General features: G+C 52.9%; 1 protein-coding gene across 2 annotated transcripts in view; it reads right to left on the bottom strand.

Annotated features, from left to right (window-relative positions):
* MGLL (monoglyceride lipase) overlaps positions 1-21,423 on the bottom strand; it is a 114,710-nt gene that overhangs the window by 61,844 nt on the left and 31,443 nt on the right. For both annotated transcript variants that reach the window (XM_032412055.1, XM_032412054.1), the window contains exon 3: positions 11,130-11,236. In XM_032412055.1, the coding sequence (XP_032267946.1) occupies positions 11,130-11,236 (107 nt within the window). The remainder of the gene's footprint in view (positions 1-11,129; positions 11,237-21,423) is intronic.

Genomic DNA, 21,423 nt, shown 5'->3' with positions numbered 1-21,423 from the left:
CCCGCTTCCACCCCTCGCTCCCTTGCCTGTGTTCTCCCGGCCTGCCCTGCCAGTTGGCAGCACGGCAGACGGTTATTTTTAGTTCTCGGTGGGCCAGCCGCTTCCTGGTCATGTGCCGTTTGAGCTCCCACTTCAGGAAGGCGCACAAGCCAGAGATGCCCCCTCCCCCAGGCAGCCCCTGCGGTCCCCTGAGGCCTCCGGTGTGGGCCCGACAGAGGCACTGGGCCTCTCCCAGGGACGCGTTCAAACGCAGCCAGCCCTGGCCCTACCTGTTTCCAAATTTCTGTGAGTAGTTCCTTTTTCTGGTCCATCTGCAGCCAGAGTTATTTTGAATGTTCATTTACAAAAGGGCAGTGGTGGCCATTTCCAAGCCTGGGAGATGCACAAGGACCCGTTCCTGGGAAGGTGGAGTCCAGGCCCAAGCCTGCCATTTGCTGCCAGGACCTTGACCCCACACCTGCCCCCATCCCCGTCCCCCTGGAAGAGAAGAAGGGCCTTCCTTGCAGGTTCGCTGCAGCTTGCTGCTTTGTCAGTGACCAATAAGTGACTGTCATTATGATCATTATTTCAGCCTCGGTTAGGAGCATGCTGTAAGAATGGGACTCGCTTGCTAACCTGCTCCCTGGGTCAGGTCCTGCTCTAAGTGCTTTTCAGATGGTAACTCACAGGGGCTCTGTAGCCAGGACCCATATCACTAGTTCCACCTTGAAGGTAAGGAACTGGAGGTCCCTGGGGGTCCGGTCCTTGGCCATGCCCTGCACCTGGTGAGTGCCGGAGCTGGGATTTGAACCCAGGTGGTCACTCCAGGGTCACCCTGGGCAGCCACGTTAGGCCACTCCCCTCCGCATGGCCTTGGTCTCACCGTGTGCTTCAAGAGGCCGCATGCCCCCCCTACTGATTAGGGACCTGTGTGTGTTTCACCCGACTGGAATGTCTATAGGAAAATACTCAGTATTTGCAGATGGGATTATTTTTATAATCCAAGGTAATTGTTACCTAAGCCGGGGGCAGACTGTTTAAATTTAGAAGGTGTCTGGTGCGTGGCAGGGGGAGCTGGCCCCACCCCGAGGAGCCTGCTGCAGGGCACGTGCTGATGCGCCCTCGGCGCTCTGCTAGGCGTGCCCACATGCAGACCGAGCCAGGGGACAGGTGTGCCAGGGAAGAACAGGCTCTAGAAGGCATGTCATCTCCAAACAGGCTTTTAAGGCACCAGTGGGGGCATCTGCTGGAGCACTGACTAAAGGTATTATAAAATGACTGCTAAAGGCATCAGTCCTCCTGACAGCCTGAAGCTACACCGGACACTAAAAAAGCCTGGCCAGCATCCAGTTGTCACGGGCTCTGCAAGCTCAAGGCCAGCTCTGACTCAGCTGCAATGGGAACCTTCAGGATGCGCCCAAGGCCTCCAGGCACACCCAGGAGTGTGCCCTCTGCTTCCTGAGGGGCCTGCTGTGGCCAAGGCTGCCTGGGGTGTGGAATCTGCCTCGATCCAGGTGGGGACCTCCGCTATCCAAGCACAGGGCCCTCCTGGACAAGTCCTGCTGCAGACCGGGTGCAGACCCTGAGGGGTGTTGATCTCCTCCTCTGCTCTACGCTCTGCCACCATGACCCTACCTTCCACCGGGTCTCTTCAAGTTTCATTCCTTCCCGCTTCCACACTTCTATCCCTCCGATTGCTCCCCCATCCTGTAATCTCCCAGAGATGGAACCCTACTCCACGGGGGTAGGATGCTGTCCTCAGGGACCTGCTAAGCTCATTTATTTCACAAAACCATTACACCTCACTCCAGTAAGTGACCAGAATCTCAGCTGTGCTAGGGAAACAGGACGAAAGAAAAGACAAGGTTCCAATGCTGGGGGAAATGCTGGAGGAACTAAGAGTCTAGCAGGGGAGGCAAATATATGAACAAATACCTAAAAATACCAGTGGGAGAAGAGCTATCCTCAAGTGAGGGAAAGATGGCACGGGAGCGCCGAGGGCAAAGAAGGGAAGGAAAGCTGCAGGGAGACGTGAGCCGGGGCGGCAAGCTGGGCTCGGTGGGGACGGGCAGGTCAGCAACGGCCATGGGAGGTGGCCAGGTCCCCGGAGAAGCTGCAACCCAGGTGTGGACATGGCTATTGGCCAGTGTCCGCACAAAGCTGTATGTTACTGGGGCCTTGAAATACCTTTGGCCACTGTGGGCAACACTGAGCTGCTCGAAGATGGTGATAGAAGTCCAGCAGCTAATCCATTTGACTGCAGCTAACCCCTGCCTTGGAGCCCTGGTCCCGGCCATCGGTGAGGTTCTTGGCAGCAGCATATTGCCCTCCTCTTGTGTGGCTGGACCGTCATCCCCCAAATCCTGCCCACACCCTGTCACCTGGTTCCCAGGCTTTGGCCCCTGAGCTCAATGGTGGCTTCTCAGCCATGAACACCCTGGACAATGGAGGGAGTCCAGTGTGCCCTTCCTACCACATGCCTGGTGTTCTGCTTCCCCAGAACTCAGTATTCCCATCTGTAAATTGGGAGGACATGCCTATGACTCGTGGTGCCAGCCTGTGACAGGGAAGCTCGCTCCCATGTGCTGCCCCTGCCTCTGCACCTTTGCCCGGGTGCCTGTTCTCCCGCCCCATCCCTGCCAGGGGCGTCCCGACGCAGCGCAAGCCTCGGCCCGCGTGGGGCCTCTTCTGCAAGGACTGCCGATGTCCTGCCCCTTCTCCTGCAGTCTCCCTCCCTCCCGGTATCTCAAGTGCCACCTGCCTCTCTTGGAGTTGGCAGGGTCCTGTGGCCCTACCCTGATGACCTGCGCCTCAAGCAAGGGCAGGGTCCGTCTGAGTTCTGGGTGTCCCATCCCCGAACAGGGCCTCCTGGGCAGCGCCCATGCCTGTTTGCTGAGGTGACCCTCACCTGGGCCAGCTGTCCTCCCTTCTCTGTCTTGATGTGGGAACCCCGCTCTGATGTGATAAGGGAGGAACTCGGGGAGAACACACTCTCCTTCGAGAACGTCCACACAGCAGACTCCCTAGGCTCTGTAAAGCCTAAGGAAGAAGAGCAGGTGTGGCGCATTTGCGGGAGAGGGGCCAAGAACAGGGGCTCTGGGACTGCGGGCCTCTGTTACCTGGAGAACGGGCCTCCGGACGCCTGGGCTGTAGGTCTGCCGTGCAGAATAAGTGAGATGAAATGCCCGGGACAGTCTCGGCCCACAGTTAGCATCCACATGGTAACTAACAGCTGGCCCTGTGTTGCGGGGAACAGGGCGGGTGGCGCTTGGGCTGCTCACAAGCTCTCCTCACCTATGATAACTGTACCTACCTCCAGGCGGTCAGGAGGGTCACACAGGCAGTGTTCCAAAAACTTTTTGTGTGGACAGTCAGGGGTACAATAACTATGAATAAATATTAATATTAAATAATTAATAAATATTAAATATTAATATTGAATAATAAATATTGTCTCATCCTGTGATGACTTCTAAATACCCCATGAGACAAGTCATGTGACATGACATCCACTTTTCAAATCAGAAAACGACACTCGGTAGTGAGGAGCTGCAATCAGTGCCAAACTCCGGTTTTTCTACGACTATTAAATAGTCACCCCACCACAGCCATCTATGGAGTCCTTAAGGTGAGCCAGGCACTCTCCATGGATGATCTCACTTAATCCTCCCACTCCTGATGCTAGGGGATAGGTAGAGACTTTGAGTCTTCTCTGCTGTAGATGAGAAAACAGAGATTCAGAGAGGTTAAGTAACTTGCCCAGGGTCACACAGCAAGTAAGTGGTTGAATGGACTCGAACCTGGGTCTTTCAGACACCGGGGTCTACATTTTTGTTCTACTTCCAAATATAACCTATGTATACACTCTAATTATGTACATCTTTTCTCAGTTCCTGAACCACGACAAAGAGCGTCCGTGGTGCTGAGAAGAATTTCCTTCCCTAGAATTATTCAGTCTTTTTTTTAAGCACAGCATCACATATAAGTAATTTCACTTTTTTTTCTCCTCCAAGTGACTCATTTGAACACTTCAGAAACTGTGCCTTCCAGAGACACAGAATGATGTCTGTTTTCTCCTTACCAGAAAACCTTAAATATTTCCATCTCTGGGGCCATGTGAATAATTTTGAAATGAATGAACACTCCCTTGGGGTAAATTCCTTTTGAAAGATAACCAGATGGCAAATTATCAGGCCAACTCCAGCACTGAGACGAGAAAGGTGGCACTGACTTTCTGGAAGCATCCATTTGGCATTTCAAACTCCTGATTCAGGATTCAGACTACCAACTCGCCTGTAGGCCTCAAAAGGGCAACTGGGTTTTGTTGCTTCCACAAAGCAGAGTAAACAATGTGCCTGATTCACACTGATTCACATGGGAATAAGTCATTGCTCCCTGCAAATCTTCCCCAGCAATCACTTTCTACATTTCTGACAAAATGAAATCAGGGGCCTGGGTGGCTCAGTAGGTTAAGCGTTTGCCTTCAGCTCAGGTTGTGATCTTGGGGTCCTAGAATTGAGGCCCACATCGGGTTCCTTGCTCAACAGGTAGTCTGCTTCTCCCTTTAGCTCTGCCCCTCAACCCTCTCTCTCTCATATAAATAAAGTCTTTAAAAAAAAAAAGAAAAGAAAATATTATATTTCCAATTTTAACTATATCTGCACTGTAGTTTAAAGGAAATTCTACATAAGAAATAAATGCGGTGAACCTGGCCCCCTTTCTTCTCGCAATCTGCCTGCTTGAATCAGAACATCTGGGGGTAGGGCCCGGCCATCTGCGTTTCCACAAGCCTTCTGGGGACACCACTGTCCACTGGAGTTTGAGAACCCTGCTTCCTCTCATTCTATCCCACAACCACAATATAACCTTATTATTATTATCATGTCATTTTATAGATGAGCAAACTGAGGCCACGGAAGTTTGTGTTTTATTCTAGAAAGAAGCAAGTGACCAAATAAACTCATGTCAGATATTTCTATCCAAGATGGAAGGTTTGGGTGTGTTTACCTGTGAATGAAGGAGGAAGAGGATGGGGAGAAGGAGGAAGGGAACTGCAAAGCCCTCTCAGGATACGGAGGGCGCCCGGCCCACCCTCCTACACCTGCCACTCCAGTGGTGAGTTCACGGTGGTCTGTCCTGGGAGCTGGGCCCCCTGAGCTCCTCAAGTATCAAAGCGCAACTCATTCCATTATTCTCACTTGCATATTTACTAAAGGCAAGAAAAGTTGACACATTTTTCAAACATTTCAAACAAAAATCTATTACTATAACTGATGGCAACCAATTTTGAGAATAGGTCCAGCAAGGGACCTTGACTTAAACTGTCTCCTTGTATGGAAAATACACATATCTTTTCGCCCCGAATTTCCTAAACACCCTTCATGGGACCGGGAAGAGTCCCCTCACGAACAGAATAGGGCCTAACTGCCGCCCACAAATCTTCCCTCAGAACTTCCTCTTCTCACACACCCCAGCTGAGTTAGAAAAAATAAAACAAACCAACCCCCTTTAACACTTTCCCTCAAATATTTGCAGATAATTAATTCACTGTTAATCAGTTGAGAATGGTTCTTTGATACTTTGTAAATAGAAACAGAGTGGCTCTGGCCTCAGCAAATGTATTCTTTCAGCGGCCGTGTCCAGAGTCAGGAGGCTGCTCCCCGGGGAGGGCCCCCTTGCAGCAGATGCCCGCCAAGATGCCCACATTCCAGATGGGACCCTGGTCAGTCTCCCAGGCCTTCCACCTGTAGCGGTGCCTGCCAGTGGGACAGGGGAGCCCGCCCCAGCGCCTTGCCCCCTCTCTCCTGGTCACACCAGCCACTCAGCTTGCGTGGAAGGCAGAGGGGTTTCCAGTGAGTCACCGCGAGCAGCTGGTGACCGAGGGACGGCATAAGCACAAGCCCCGGTTTTCTCTGCACTATATTTAGAATGGCACAGAAAATCCCATCCTCTGGTGTTTCCACCTGTTCAGACATCCCAGAAGCTCCTTCACTTCTGTCTGCCCACACCTCTCCCTCGCTGGGCCCTGTCCTGGGTCCAGTCTCCTGATGGCTCCCCAGTCTCCTGGTGGCCCTCCCTGCTTTCAACAGCCAGCTTGTCACTCCCTGTGTCAACTCTCTCATGATCCAAGTATCCAAAGGGACTCACACAGAGCCCTGAGCTTCACAGGCTAGGAGGTGGCTCCCCCATTTCCCGCCCCCTGGTACCTGCTGCTAAACTTCAGGGTCCAGTGAGTCCTTGGGCTAGGATGTCTCCCTGAACACGACATAAGCCTGTCAGATTGTGCATCACCTTTTGCCCGTATGGTCTCCTCTGCCTGGAACTGCGGTTCTTAACCTTGGCTGCACATGAGAACCACCTGGGGTGATTTCAAAAGTCTCCATACCCCAGACACATCAAAGACCTAAGAAATCCAAGTCTCTCCGGAGAGAGGGCCCAGGCATCCGTACTTTTCAAGACTCCCCAAGGATTTCAATGGGCAGTCGAGGTCAGAGCCACTGCTCAATGATGGGTGCCTTTCTCCACACCTTTTCTTCTCTTGGCAGGCTCCTACTCATCCGACAAGACCCAGCCACCCTGCCAGTGCTCTGGGCGTCAGGAAAGCCCGTGTACCTCTGAGGCCCCGCCCCCTCCTCGGCACACCTGAGTTACAGGCCTCCTCTGTTCCGGCCTCCATCCACATCGCTTTCAAGCTTCGCTGGACTGTTGTCCTAATCTTGGCCACCAGACTCCGAGTTCCAGTGGCCACTCTGCTGGGCCTCTCCATAGGGATGAGACCCAACAGTGCCCTGCGGATGTGGATACTCTTATGTGGATGTTCTGCTGTGGATGTTTAAAACATTTCTGGTCTGGTGGGTTTGGGATCACAAACTCCTTCTTCCATTCAGCCAACACTGATGATGCCTCCCCTCTGCTCAGTCCTGGGCCCCACACAGCAGACGAAAAGGTTGTGGGGGAGAGCAAGGGGCGGACACGATGACTCAGTAAGACAGTCTCCTCCAAAGGAAGGAGTTACCACTCAGGATACTGATTACTATAATGAAGCTGAGCACGTAATAGGGGCCGCTTAATTTTTCTGGGGAAGACAGGTCGCTCTACCATCAGCACGTCAGTTTCTGTGCCCGTGAATCTGTCCTCGCATGGCACTTGACCCAGGCCTACTGCACAACTGGGAACGTTATCCACTCCTTACCGATGCTGCTAATAATGACCTTTGCATCAAAACCTTATGAAAGAACAGAGGATGGATGAGATAGACAGGAGGTGCTGTTATATCCAGAAAACACAGACAGTAGAAATGGCTGGGAAATGCCCCTTTCCGTGACAGATCTGGGGGTGTGGCGTGGCAGAGGGGCAGATGCCTACCGGCAACATCCTTTCTCCGCTTCCTTCTTACTGACAGAAGCCTGTTTGGTTGGTAGCAGCAAATGCGCCAGGAACCAATGAGATTTCCCTGCCCTCCCTTGCAGCTAGGGGTGTGGCCGTGAGAGGCAGTGCCGGCCAAGGAGGTGTAGTTGGAATATGCCAGGGAGCTTTCCCGGTATGAGCCCAGCCCCCTCCTCCATGTTGCGCCCCACATCTCCCTCCTGCTGAGAACTTTGTGAGGCTACTCGGGTCTGGCTTCTGTTGCATGCAAACCGCCCCTCACTGGGATGAGTGCTTCGGTGCAATGAGAACGGGCTCCCTTGGCAACAGAGCTTCAGAATCCTCACCTTTAAAACAGGGTCATAATGTTCATCGTTAAGAGGGGGTAGAATGTACCAGAAGTGCCACTGAACCAATGGCAGGAATCATAGTTCTCATTTCTGGCGAGCTGTTCACGCCCATGCGGTCATCCTGTAAAATCCTAAAAAGGCAGAATTCAGTGAGCTAACTGAGCACCCTCTGTGCTTGCCAGCCTATCGGGCACGCTGGGAAACACAGCCAGACTGCTACAACCACAGCATCTCAAGATCACTGCCTAGACAATGAAATATTAACGTAGTTGGACAACGAGATTGAAGCTGAAATCAAGTTAGCGGCTGATTTATAGAAACCCTCATTTCTATAAATTGTGTTGTAGAAATCAGCAGCGGTAGCTCTGTTCACTTTGTAAGCATCTGCACATCTCTCTTCGCACCAGCCTTCCAGGCCTTTCCGGGCCAGACAGAGGACCAGGCTCGGGGCAGCGACAGGGGCCCCAGAATGCAGCAGCCCTGGCTCTCGGCCTTGCCTTAGCTGCTCCTGCTCAGAGCCTTGGAGCCCCCCATGTGGGTACCCAGCACAGCAGGCAGTCTGCATGGTGGCTGGAGGGGGCCTGGGAGAGGGCAGAGTGCGGGGGGAGACATTACCGTGCTCTGCTGGGCCCTCTCTGTGCGTATGTCACAGAGATCCTGGCTGTGTGACAGCCCTGCCTTGCCCATTTGGTGGATGAGAAAACAGAGGCTTGAAACAGTTCGGTACCATGTCTGGGATCTCAGGTCTGGAGTCGCAGCCCAGCGGGTGCTTGGACCCAGGTGTGTTTGCACCTGAGCCCACTTGCTGTCTGGCATGAAGGTTCTAGCAGCACACCTCTGACAGTGCCCAGGAGTGCAGGATGAAAATGTGCCTGAATACACCGGGGGGGGGGGGGGGTTGAGGCCACGCTGGCCCTGGAGACGCCACAAGCTGTAGAACAGTCTTTCTCAGCTCTACATTTTTAATAATCCTTTGTGTACCTCCAACTGGCCAAGTAAATACCCAGCATTCTCCCCCTCTCTGCTCTATTTAAATTGAAAATCTATGTAGGAAAGAACGAAGCCTGCATATGTCTCTGTATGTATTCATGCCTGGTATGGATACCAAATCATCCATATCTTGTCATCAAGAACCTGCAGTTCTGGGTTCGAATCCTTCCTTCTCCACATGTCTCAGCAAGAAGGAATAAAGCACAGATCACTAACCACCAGGATCCCCTTCTCCAGCCGGCACAAGACCCCGCAATGACGGCCCACTCACGCGGCTTCTCCTACTAAGTAAGCCACCGTCACTTTCTTTTTTTTTTTTTTTTTTATTTAAAGATTTCTTATTTATTTATTTGAGAGAGAGCGAGTACATGAGAGGGGGGAGGGTCAGAGGGAGAAGCAGACTCCCTGCCGAGCAGGGAGCCCGATGCGGGACTCGATCCAGGGACTCCAGGATCATGACCTGAGCCGAAGGCAGTCGCTTAACCAACTGAGCCACCCAGGCGCCCACCACCGTCACTTTCATCTGTAGACGACCACCAAAGTCACACACACATTCAACCAGATTCATTTCTTGGGTAAAACACCTCCCTCTGGCACTAGTTCCAATGAGTTGCGGGAAGAAGCCAATAAATCAAGGAACTTAGAACAGGTGAACATCAACAACCACTTCTGAACTATCTTTAGAACGTCACAGAAAGCTATGCCTCCATCCTAGATGTTATTTTGGAAACATCAAAAGGTGGGTTGTTTCTTTTCTCTTTTTCCTCAAACAAGGAAGTCTTTTATTTATTACTTTTTTAAGATTTTATTTATTTATTTGAGAGAGAGAGAATGAAAGAGAGAGCACGAGAGGGGGGAAGGTCAGAGAGAGAAGCAGGGAGCCTGATGTTGGGACTCGATCCCGGGACTCCAGGATCATGACCTGAGCCGAAGGCAGTCGCCTAACCAACTGAGCCACCCAGGCGCCCAACAAGGAAGTCTTTTAAACTTGTTTTTCAAAGTCCTGCAGTCAGACAAAATAAATAGGGCACAACAGTTGTGGCCAAGAGGCGCTCATAAGAAGGTAACAGACTCCAAGACTCATACCTCCTTGAGATTCTGGGTAAAGGTGTTTGGTGTTTGCAAAGTCTGATTATCCTTTTCTTCCAGCATGTCCCTAGGTTGTTCAGTTTGAAGAGGGAGGGGATGATTGCAACAAACATTAACAGAAACAAAGACAACAGGAAGAGAAGCATTTCCGTCTTGGGCCTTTACATGCTTCGCAAAGTGCCAAAGCTCATAATGACACAGTCCCCATAGTGAAAATCGGGATAGTCCTCAAATATTACATCTCAAACAGCCTCACAAATATTACAAGAACCATTTGCAAAGCACTAAAGAACATTACAACCATAATAAGAAGGAATTTAGTCAATGTTCCCAGTTATGAAGATGTTTGCACGTATCTGGCTTAAAAAGGGCTCTTGGTAAATCCACATTTCCACTTCTTTATATACAAAATGCCCCAGCCCAGCAAGCTTCTCTTCCCCTGCTCCTCGCGTTCCCTCCCTTTCAGGGACTCCCAGGCCCTGTCACTGGTCCCCTCTCCCTCTTTTCAGCAATGCCACTTAATTATCTATTTTCAAATCACATAAAATAGCAGCCACATTGCTGGATCTGAGCCAGGACAATAGATTTCTACATGGAAGCTATGGAGAAATCACCACATTCAGTCACAGGGAACACTTCATTCTTAAAGACTGTTAGGCAAGGGAAGATCTAAATTGGGAGCCTTCCGAACCATGAAGAATGTCACAAAAATGATGAAGGGATGACATACGGGCTTAGGCAATAAACATTGCATTTTGACAGTTATTGTGGATTTTGTTAAAGGACAAAGAATCGGCCCGGGGACGTGTGTGTGTGTGTGTGTGTGTGTGCGCGTGTGTTGTTTGGGGTTTTCTTGTGACCGATATGGACTTTGAGATTTTTCCTATTCTCCTGGTTTGAAATGCTTTGTAAGTGTCTTGTGGTGAAAGGGGTTGAACTGTATTTGCACTGATTACTCCACATCCATCTGAAGTCCCTTGGGAGAAAACTGGGGCCTGTTTTGTGCAGAAAGCGGTTTATAAATGCAAGAGAGGATTCCTTGGCCTGGGGCAACTTCTTGTATAAACAGATTCTGGCTTTGTTTTTTTTCAGTAGAGATTTCTAATCAGCCTACATTCAATCCCAGACTCAACAGAAACTGCTGGTCAGACATGTTTTTTTGTTTACATAACTACATATTATTTTTTTTACTCAGAAACATCCCATGGAGAATGTCTTTTCCCAGTGTCACTGCAGGAATCACAGGAGAATTACAGAGGAGGAGGGATGAGGGAGGTGGGGTGATAGAAAGGGGGGTCCCCCAAACTGTCGGGCGCCGGCCTGCAGTGTGGGCCCTATCGCCTGGGGGGTACTCACCATGGTCGTGGGCGAACACCAGCAGCCCCAGCCCCACCAGCATCTGAGCCAGCTCGTCATAGCGGCCACAGTGCTCCCCGGCTCCATGAGACACAAAGATGAGGGCCCTGCAGGGGGGGAGAGGGAGCCGGGTTAGGAAGGCGGCAGAGCACCAAGCACGGCCTGAGCAATACAGAGTTTTCAGGACACCAGCAACGAGTGGAAGACCAAATCGCGGTGAGCCAGCCCTCAGCCCCCCAGGACACGCCGTGGTCGTGGCCATAGTGGTTGCCTCCGGGACAGGGAGTGGACCCTAGAGCTCTGGCCGAGGTAGCCAGGAGAAAGCGGCTTCAGCTTCCCGCCAGGTGTGAACTGCAGAGGCTGTGGGCCTCGAGGGGCTCCAGCCTTGGGGCCGAAACAGAGGAGTCAACCCAACAGGAGAGACCGTATCAGGAAGGGACAGCAAGTCCTAAAGGGGGTGCTGGAGCCCTGAATCCAGCCCGACCTGAAGCCCGCGCTCTCCGCCCGCCCCCCCCCCCCCCCGCCTTCGGTTGGGCTGTTTTCTGTCACTGGTGATGACAAGAATCCTAACTGACATCCAGCTCTTTCCATTTGTGGGGGGGGGGGATGGTTTACTTCTCCGGGTTGCTGGGACTCGCCTCACCTGTGCACCTGGTATTCTCTCTCGTCCCCCTTTCTCCGGCTGGCAAACTCCTCCCCTTCCTTCAAGGCCCAGCCCAAAGGTTCCCTCCTCTGAGGAGGATTTTGGAGCCTCCAGCAGGCTCCGCTAAGTCTCTCCCCTCCTCGGGGCTTCTGTAATCCCTCTGTTGACTCAGGGGCGGCTGGGGTTTTCTGCCTACTGCCACCTCCAGTTACAACCTCCTCGAGGACCTGCAAAGACTTCACCTTTGCCTTTTCTTTAGTAGCTAGCAGGGTTTTGAGCTCCTGGTGGAGACTCTGAATGAAGGAAGGTTGTGGGGTTTTACAAGAAACAGCTATCTTTTGCACCTTGGATCTGTGCAGGAGAAGCCCCAGGATTCTGAAGCAGAGCTTGGCTGGGCACTCAGTCACCCCAGACAACCTCCAGTGTGGCAGGGCGACTCTGGGACCCCAACAGTGGCACCACCATGTTATGGCTTGCCCCAGCTTCTGCACTAGCCAGAGTCAGCCTGCCCGTGGTGGGGGTTAATGAAAGAGCATTTAGATTCTCAGACAGTTGTCAAGACTCCTAGTCTTGGCATAAGACCCACAGGATGCTAGATTCCCCTTCGGGCAAAGAGTGAATGCTGTGAGCAACACCCATCCAATTTCTGCCAATAATGAGAGGAGGGAGGAGGGGTGGAAGAGGGAGGAGGGAGAGGAGGGAGGAGGGGGAGAAGGGGAGCACCACAGCTGCCGTTTTCCTGAGTATTCACGACACATCACTTCGTCTGTTAATTCCATATACAAGATTTCTAACCCTATCGTCATCTTAGGCCTTGTTTTCTTTACAGCTGAGAATGAAAATCAGAGAAGTTAAGGTTATGGCCTAAGTCGCACAGCAAGTTGGTAACATATAGGTCTGAGCATGTCTTTGCCGGCTTTCGGGCCTCCAGCGGGCCACCAGTGGGCTCAGAATATAAGACAACCTGACCCTTGCCTGCCTTGCCACTCCTTGTTGCCACCCACCGCCCCCCCTCCCCCGCCCCCAGCTTACCTCCCTGTCCTCACGAGGGGCTTCCCGCCATGCTCGGGCAGCACCTGATTCTGCCTGTCTCAGGGCCTTTGGCCTTGCCAACCCTCTCTCTCTGAGTGCTCTCCCCCGATCTCCCATGGCTGCTGGTCATGCCCTGGTCTCAGGACAGACATCACCTCAAAGAGGCCTCTCCTCCATCCCACCTAGGGTGGCCTCCCCCACTTGGGCCCTTCTGACCTGCACTGGCCCCTCACCACACAGCACACTTGACCATCACTAGCACTGGTTTGTAACTGCTCAGACAGGATGCCATCGTTTTGCCATTCACTTGTTTGCTTGGTTCCTGGCTCTCTCCCCCTCTCGTCCACCTTGCTCCTGGCAGAACCCTGGTGCCGTATCTCAGCCTGGTGGTACTCAACAGGGACGGGTAAATGTGTATGACGGGAGTGAACACCTCATTCAAAAGCCTGTGTTCTTTCTACCACTCCTCTCTGCCAGGCTGTGAAGGGGCAGAACTGTGCCAGTTTGTTTTGCCATGCTTACGCATTTTATTCTTTGAGCAGCGCACAAAATACCAGCATTAACCTCATTTGCCTTTGGTATCTGTTCTCTCTACCCTTTCCTGAAAAATGTAAGAGACACGTTTCACACCCTCTTCGCTGCTTCCTGGAATGCCCAGCCACCTGCTCTAGATCAGACATCAATCCGGGCAGATTCCACTCGCGCAAACCTGACACTTCTGGGGTCGGCTGATGGGTTTTTCTCTCAGCTACTGAGGATTATGCCAGAACCTCTAAATAGTCAACTCCCATCTGCAAAAGGGGCAGGGTTTCCAGAAAGGATGGCACAAGCACTTTAACATCCTTTGGGGATGCTGTAGCTGCTGCATTAATCCAGCCCACAACTAATGTAGATGAACCAGCGCTCCAGCCGGGCCAGGCTGCAGTCAGCCTCTGGCTGCGGTCAGGGACTTGCCCGGCGGAGGGCCTGCAGGGTCTCACTTAGCGCCCAAAGGAGTGGCGCAAGGCCAGTATGCCCGGACTTGCTTGTTAATAGGATCTACCCCCGAGACACGATGTGGAAAAATACTTGGCCTCTGACTCTACAGAAATTTCTTCCAATCCAGTGGTTCTCAACTTTGCCTACAACTTGCAATCTCCTGGAGAGCTTTCAGCAATGCTGAGGCTGGGTCCGACCCACCCCCAGAAGAACCTCTGGGTTTAATTGGTCAGGGGTGGGAAAAGCTCTCCAGGGGTTCTAATGCGCAGAGGAGGTGGAGAAGCCCCTGCTTCTCACAGCCTGGGGCTTGGGCTACCGTACTGCTCAGATGCCACGTGGAACTCACCAGTGGCAAGAATGTAGCCATTTTGGCCTGGAGACTCACAGCCACTTTGGAGCCACTCATCTCCCCAGGGAACATGCTGGGTCAACCACAGTTTCTATGTGTAGGATGCAGATGCTTCCAGAGCTTGCTGCTGCCTTCCCTTTGGAAACAAAGCCGGCTGGCTTGGCTGCCCCCGTGGCAGGTAGCTGAGGCTTCTGTGGGCCTTCTCTGCATGGTGAGGCAGCACTGCGGGCTCGGCCCTCTCCCCTACGCCCCCCATCCCCGAGCCAGACCAGCCATCTCAGCAGACACATGGTCTTAAGCTGCTCCTGTGGTAAGTGCGGCTCTCCTTAGTTTGTGCCTTTGGCTCGTGCCCGGGCCCCAGTTCTGATAAATCAGTCTCTCCTCCCCCTCCCCGCACGTACTTGTTCCCTGGCCCAGAGTCTTTGTTTTGTAGAATCTGTCTGGCAAAGTGAACGTCAAATCACATTACTCCTCTGCCTTAAACCCTTCAGAGACTTCTCCCCACAAGAGAACAAAGCTATTGCCTCTGTGATAACATCCTCCCCTCCCCCCTCCCTTCTGCCTGTAGCCTCCTTTCCAATGCTCAGGTGCACTGTTAAACGTTCCCCAAGTGGGGTGCGGGGCGGGGGGAGGGTCCTGATTTGCAGCGTTTACCAATCTCCACAGTGTAAATGCTCTCTCACGGCCGGCTTCAGGCTAGCGTGCTGTCACTGAACATGGACCTGGAGGGAGTGCACACCCCGGCAAGCCCCGGCGAGCCCCTTCCCACCCGGGAGCTGCTGCCTTTGCTGAGGCGTCTACCGGGGACCCCGCCCTCCAATCTGCACGCGGTGGTGGCTCTGTCATGTGGATCTCAGGCCCTTTGTGGGCACTGCAGTGGAAAGAGGCCCTTGAGCACATGTCGCTGTCCCAAACTACTTCTCCACTACCACGTTTCCTTCCGCTTCCCCTAACTAGAATGTGTTCCACGAAGGCAACACTGTCACCTACTGCTATATCCTCAGCCGGCGAAAATGCTGGCGCACAGTAGGAGCTTAGTAAGGATTTGTTGGCTGACTGGATGACCCCCCAGGGCTTGGATCCCCCCACCCCCCCCCACCCTGCAGCCCCCCGGGTTTGGAGTTCACACCCAGGGGCAGGCACATCGGGAAGTCAGGCTGGCATGGGTTTTCCATGGCTTGGTCCCACTCACTTGTCGGGACACTCCTGCTCCCACTCCCCGCACACCTGCTGTAGGTGTGACACCCGCTGTTTGCTCCCCAGTCACCAGTGGCCCACCTCTAGGTCCCACCCCTCCCAGCACCAGGGGCACATCTGGCCACACCCCAAGCTGTGTGCATTTAGGCCCTGGCTCTCCTGGAGAAGGGGAACCCCCTGCCTGGGGCTGTCTGATGGAGCTCCCTCCTTCACCACTGGATGCTGACCTCCACTTGCAACTTCCCCTTTGGGGTTTCACAAGATGTTGTGATTCTTGTTTCGGCTCTGAAAACATACAGCACCAAGGAACCGAGATGTGGTTAAATAAGCACCCCAGTTGCTAGGAGGCTGGGAATAGAGCAGGCAGAAGCCAGGATGACTGGGTTTGATTGCGGGCGTCACCACACCACACACTTGCCTGCCCTTTCCAAAGCCACCTGCACTCACAGGACGGCAGCAACTGGGGACCTTGACTGAGGCCGCCCAGAGATACTGACTCAAGGCTTACCACATGTCAAAGGGGACAAACAGCACTGTCCCTGCCCTCACACAGCTCACAGTCCGGCAGGACAGACAGGTGCTCAGTGGAGAAGACACCTGCAGGTGTGTAATTTGACAAGCGCCAGGGACAGAAAAGAGAAGGGACCGCAGGGAGCCTTATTTGGACAGGAGGGAGCGGCCGGCAAGGGCTCTGAGAAGTGAAGCAGCCAGAGCCTGGAGGGCCCCGGGGGCAAGGAACCGGGGAGGGGGGTTTCTCCTTACGGAGGATGGCTCAGCACAGGGCAGTGAACGGATCTGACCTTCTGAAGCTTCCAGGGCTGCTGTGGGGAGAACTGAGGGAGAGAGGGAGGATGGTGTTTGTCAAGGAACCTGCAGGCTGGGCTCTCAGCAGGTGCCAGGCACAGTGTGGTTCCCCCTCCCGCCGCCCTCCCCCCTCAACCCTGGCATTCTGCAACCTCGGCAGGGAACAGCAGCAGAACGCTAGCAGGGCCATTTACCGAGACCAGGCAATACCCACAGCGGCAGAAATTAGGTTGCAGAAGAGGCTGGTGAAGATCTTTTTCCTGGAACTCCTTTAATGGCTGCAGCCCATTGGGAGACAGTCATTCTGGGAGAAGGCAATGGCTGTCAGAGGGGGAGGCCCAGCCCCAGGAGCAGATGGCCTGCCTGGCATCCGGCCCTGGGAGGCGGGGCAACTCCCAGCAAAGCATATGCAGCCCTTGATATGAACATGCCGCAGAACTTCGCAGAATGCATGCCTGTGGTCTAGAGCCCTGGCTTTACACTCCAGGCCTCCCACAAACTGGTTTCCGGATCTCTGTGGGCCTCAGTTTCTCCACCTGTGAAATGGGGACACGGCCCCTCCTCACTGGGGTTCTGAGATGAAATGAGAGAATGTATGTGAAGTTGTGTGGCTCAAGGCTGAGGCCTCTGACTTTCCTGTCATGTACTCTGCCTGCTCACCCCGCACCCCCCCAGAATATCAGGCCCATTCACGGACCCACACCGGGAAGGGACCCGGGAATTGGGCGGGAAACAAGCCCGCAGCCACCAACGCCTTGAAAGACAGGGACGGGTGCTGGAATGAAAAACATTCCCCTCTACCAAGGACGCCGCCATCTGTCACCTGCAGGACTATGGACTTGGCTGTGACCTCTTCCCCTCTGTGTGCATGTCTGTGGGGGGATCACAACACTTTCCTCACGAGGCTGTCAGGAGGTTAAAATGAACCACCTCACGCACTTGGCGTGGTCTGGCACTGAGTAGAAAACATCAGCCTCTTTCTTGCCTGCCCTTTCCAAAGCCACGGCAAAGCTCCATCAAAGGAAGAGCAGAATGCCCAGCTGAAGAAATGTTATGCTCATTTTTTAGGAAAAATTCAGGAAACCCAGGATTTGTGGGAGGAACCCCATGTGTCGGGTGGACCCCGTGGACATTCCTACTAGCAGGCGGCAGCTCAAGTGGCATCTGACCCAGGGAGGGGAAGAACACTAGCCCCAGAGACCCTTAGAGTGTCCTCAAACGAAGGTGGCGCAGGGCATCCGCCTGCCTGTTCTGGGGGCAGTATGTGCCGTGAGTTCTCGCTTACTCCCAAGGCATCCCACTCAGGCAACTGGGTGGCTCACTTCATCATCCACATCCACCCAACTCCTTCCTGCCAAATTTTATGACTTCAAAAAAAATTCACCCGGCACGTTTGTCATCGGGCCTGTGAGTGGGATTGTCAGGCTCAGTTGGACCCATTTCCCATAACTAAAGCAGAAGCATGACGGGCTCTGCTAGAATCCAAATTTAACCGTTTGCCCTCCTCTTGCAGAGCACCAGGCTGACTTTGTTCCTCTCTGTCTCTGGCAGGGTTCCCGCGGCACAAAGAGTGTGTGGCGGGGACCGAAATAGAACAAAACCCGCGAAGGGGTCTACAGTTTCAGAGGGGGAACTAGAAATAGACTTCTCATTTGTAAAACAGATCAATAATGCCTATCTCCCGGGGTCTTTGTGAGGGTTGATTGAGAGAATTTATGGAAAATAACCCGGCAGGATGCTTGGTGCCGAGTCAGGCATTACATAATAGCCGATGCTGACAGCTGATATTTACTTTGGCTCGATGTTTGTCTAAGTGTGTTATGCGCTAACTCGTTTCACCCTCACAACAACCCCCGTGAGGTGGGTCCAGCGATCTTCCCCATTTTTCCAATGAGAAAAGTGAGGCCCAGAGAGGCTAAACAGCTTGCCTGAGGTCACACAGCCCGTAGGTTCAGAACTCAGTAGAACCTGAACACAGCCAGGCTGGCTCTCAGGTGTGCATTCAGGACCACGGCGTGACAGCCTGGTGAGAGGAAGATGCCAGGCAATCATGTCATGGCACGTGCTGGGGTGGTCCCCAAAGCCCCTCGCCCTGACCAGGTTCTTCCTCTGGCCTCCTGCCCCAGCCCACCCCTTCTCCCACCCTGTACACCAACCAAAGAAGGACATCTGGTTCTTCAACCCACCACCTCTGCCTCTGCCCATGATTTGGCTCAGGTTCGACTCCTGCCCTCTCCAAACTCTGAAGCCTTTCTGGGGTCCCCCAGGCTGAGCCAGCTGCTCCCTCCTGAAGCCCTAACAACACTCTGTTCCCATCTCTTTTATCCAGGACTCATCAACATCTAGTGTGAGTAGACCATGAGTTCTTTGAGGACAAGGGCTATGTTTTATTGATTCGTCCTGGTGTCCTGTCCCTAGCAGCTAGGATGGCCTCCGTTCTATAAATGCTGAATGATGAATGACAGAGTGAATGAATGAGGGAATGAAGTGGCTCAGGGGAGACAGAGACAAACGTGGGCTGGAACAGCCAGGGGAGCGTTCCTGGAGGCCCACAGGCCACTCCTGCAGGCCCTCCAACTACTTTGAAAGCCCCTGATTCCCCCCAGTAAATTCCCTTTCTCTTTGCCTGGCTACGGAGGTTTCTGTCATCTGCACTGGATCCAAAGACTTCAACCGAGAGCTTGGGACAGCTGTTGGCCCAAAGGGACAGGAGAAGGAGGACAGCGAGGAGGACCCGAGCGGGGCGTTGGAGGTGGTGACCCATGAGAAGTGTGAGGGTGCCAGTGCAGACTCATGAGACTCTGAGGAAGGGGGTGGCCCAGAGGAGGGCAGGAGGGAGCAAAGCTCAGCCGAGTGGGGACCGTGGGGACAGGAGCTAGACTGCAGGGGCCCCCAGATGCAGGAACAGAACCTGATTACACTCTCAGGGTCTCGGACGTGCCGAAGGCTTCTGGCTAGGTTGTGACAAGTGAGAGGGACACACGCCTATGGCTGGAAGGCAAACTCAAGATTCAGAAGCATAATGGGAATTAGACTACACATCTCTGAAACCCAACCCCATCTTAGTTCTTTTTATTTAAAAGGCAGATCTGCAATCTCCTTGTTTTCCAAGGAGAAAAAAAATTATAATAATTTTTAGAAGGCCACAGAGGAAGTTTCCTTAAGCCTTTTAACATGCTTTTTGAAATGTGCACAACCTTGAACCCAGAACAGCTTTGCAACCAGCATATTTACCTCAGATGCTGCTGTCAGCCCCCACATCTTACTTATTTATTTACTTATTATCATAAAGAATGCTATAAAACAGAAGAGCTTGTCTAGGCAGATAAGGCATTCAATACAGATCATGGGAAGAGGATAAACTGGCATCCCCTTCCCCCATCAGCAACAGCAGTGCTAACAGGTAAGTACGGGGAGGCAGCGTGGAGTGGGCTGGAGTCCTGGAGTCACTGTCTGGACCTGAATCCTGGCTCTGGCCCTCACTAGCCACAGGCCTCGGATAAGTGACTCTGCCTCTCTCTGTCTCGGTTTCCTCATCTGTAAAATGGGCACCAACAATAGCACCTAGCTGCCAGGGTCCTGAGGATGAGGTCAGGAATCCCCACAGTCCATGCAAGCTAGTGGTATTATATCACTGGGCATGATCGAAAAGTCACTTACTATTATCTGTCGCTTTACACATTAGGGAACAAGCACAAAAATGTTCAATCAGATGCCAATCTTCGAGAGAGGAAAATTCGATCAGAGGACCCTCTTTCATAACCAGTATGTTAAATTCCGATGATCTCACGGGAGAGGGAAATGGGGTGCTCTTTGTGTTTTAGAGAGGCGATGGGCTCTAAGTGGCTTCTGCTCGGAGGGGCCGCCACAAAGGACATTAGTAACCCCAAACTGGCTGGAGATTACCTATCCAAGATCTGCTTCTATTCTACAATCCTGAAATAAATGTACTGAGCCATTCATTCATTGATCAATGATTTGCCAGACCAGCTATGTGTCAAGTCACCTAAGGATCCTATGAGTAAGATAATTCTACGGCTCTAGGGAGGTCAGAGTGGAGAAAGCTCCTCTCACCTCCCCATGTCCCACAGCACAGCCTCCCCACTCCACCCCTCACGGAATGCTTGGCTCTCTAGTTCGGGGCCCCTACTCTGCCCCACTCCCATCTGCCTGCCCATTTCCTGTGTGACTCTGGTCTTGAGCCTGTACCCCTTCTCCCATACGTGCTCCCCCACACTCTACTTACCCCTGGGGCCTGCTGTGGCCCCCCTCTCCTCCCCTCCCCACTGGAGAGCCCTGTTGGGGTCCCCAAAGTGCATGCTTAGGGTTGGCTGGCCGAGCACCTGGTCCGCTTTCCTCTTCTTTTCGAGGAAGCACACGCTCCCAATACCAAAATGCTCCCAGAGATAGAAAACAAGGCAAGTGGAGGCCACTGAGCTTTATTCCCGCGTTCCCCACGTTCTGAGCTTGCCCTTCCATCAGGAGCTTGCTCGCGGACCATCTAAAAGAGTAGAACCCTCGAAGGGTCTCCCAGCCCCTCCTGTGCCCCCCCGGCCCCAGGAACTAGAGAGCCACCCCTCCCTGCTCCCTTCTCTCTCTTTCTTTTCTCTTTTGTCTGCGCAGCCTCCTATTTGGAAGCACTCTGAGAAGAATCTAGAGCCTCCGCTGTAAGCACAGCCCAGCCACAGTTGAAATTGTGCGTCCTGACTCTTCCACAGAGTGGCACTGGGTTCTTTTTGTGTTTGTGTCTGGGCATCTCTTAGCTGTCCCGCTATGCAAAAGCCGAAAAATTCTTATTTGTTGAGCTAGGCGCTTTACATATGTTTTACTGTTGATTATCCCACCCCCAGCTTCCTCCCAGGACTAGGACCAGGGCATTTCAGTACCAGCATAGGCCAAACCCTACTTTCGGTTTTTAAGAAAGTCACTCACTGCCTCAAGTGCCTTCCTTGTAAAAGAAGAACGAGAATCCCTTCCTTGCACAGGTGTTTTCAAGTTTAAATGACAATGTTCTCAAAATGTCTAGCGCTGCACGTGCCTCAGTGCTGGTTCCCTTCTTTGGGCTTCCCTTTCCCCTTACATGCGGGTCAGGATGGTATGAGGCAAGTCATTTGAGAACACCCAAAGGAGGCTTGCACTTGGAAAGAATGCTCCAGACAACCATTTAGTTACGTGCCAGATCACCTACTGGGTTTCTGGTCTTTGTGTTCGGGTTTTTCTATCTCTAACTCACATCAGGCAGGCACACCTGTGTCGACGAGCGACTGGGCCTCATCTGCCCGGGGGGTCAT

This window comes from Phoca vitulina, unplaced genomic scaffold (assembly GCF_004348235.1).
Source record: "Phoca vitulina isolate PV1807 unplaced genomic scaffold, GSC_HSeal_1.0 scaffold13, whole genome shotgun sequence".
Taxonomy (NCBI): domain Eukaryota; kingdom Metazoa; phylum Chordata; class Mammalia; order Carnivora; family Phocidae; genus Phoca; species Phoca vitulina.
This window is presented reverse-complemented; position numbering and strand designations above follow the sequence as displayed.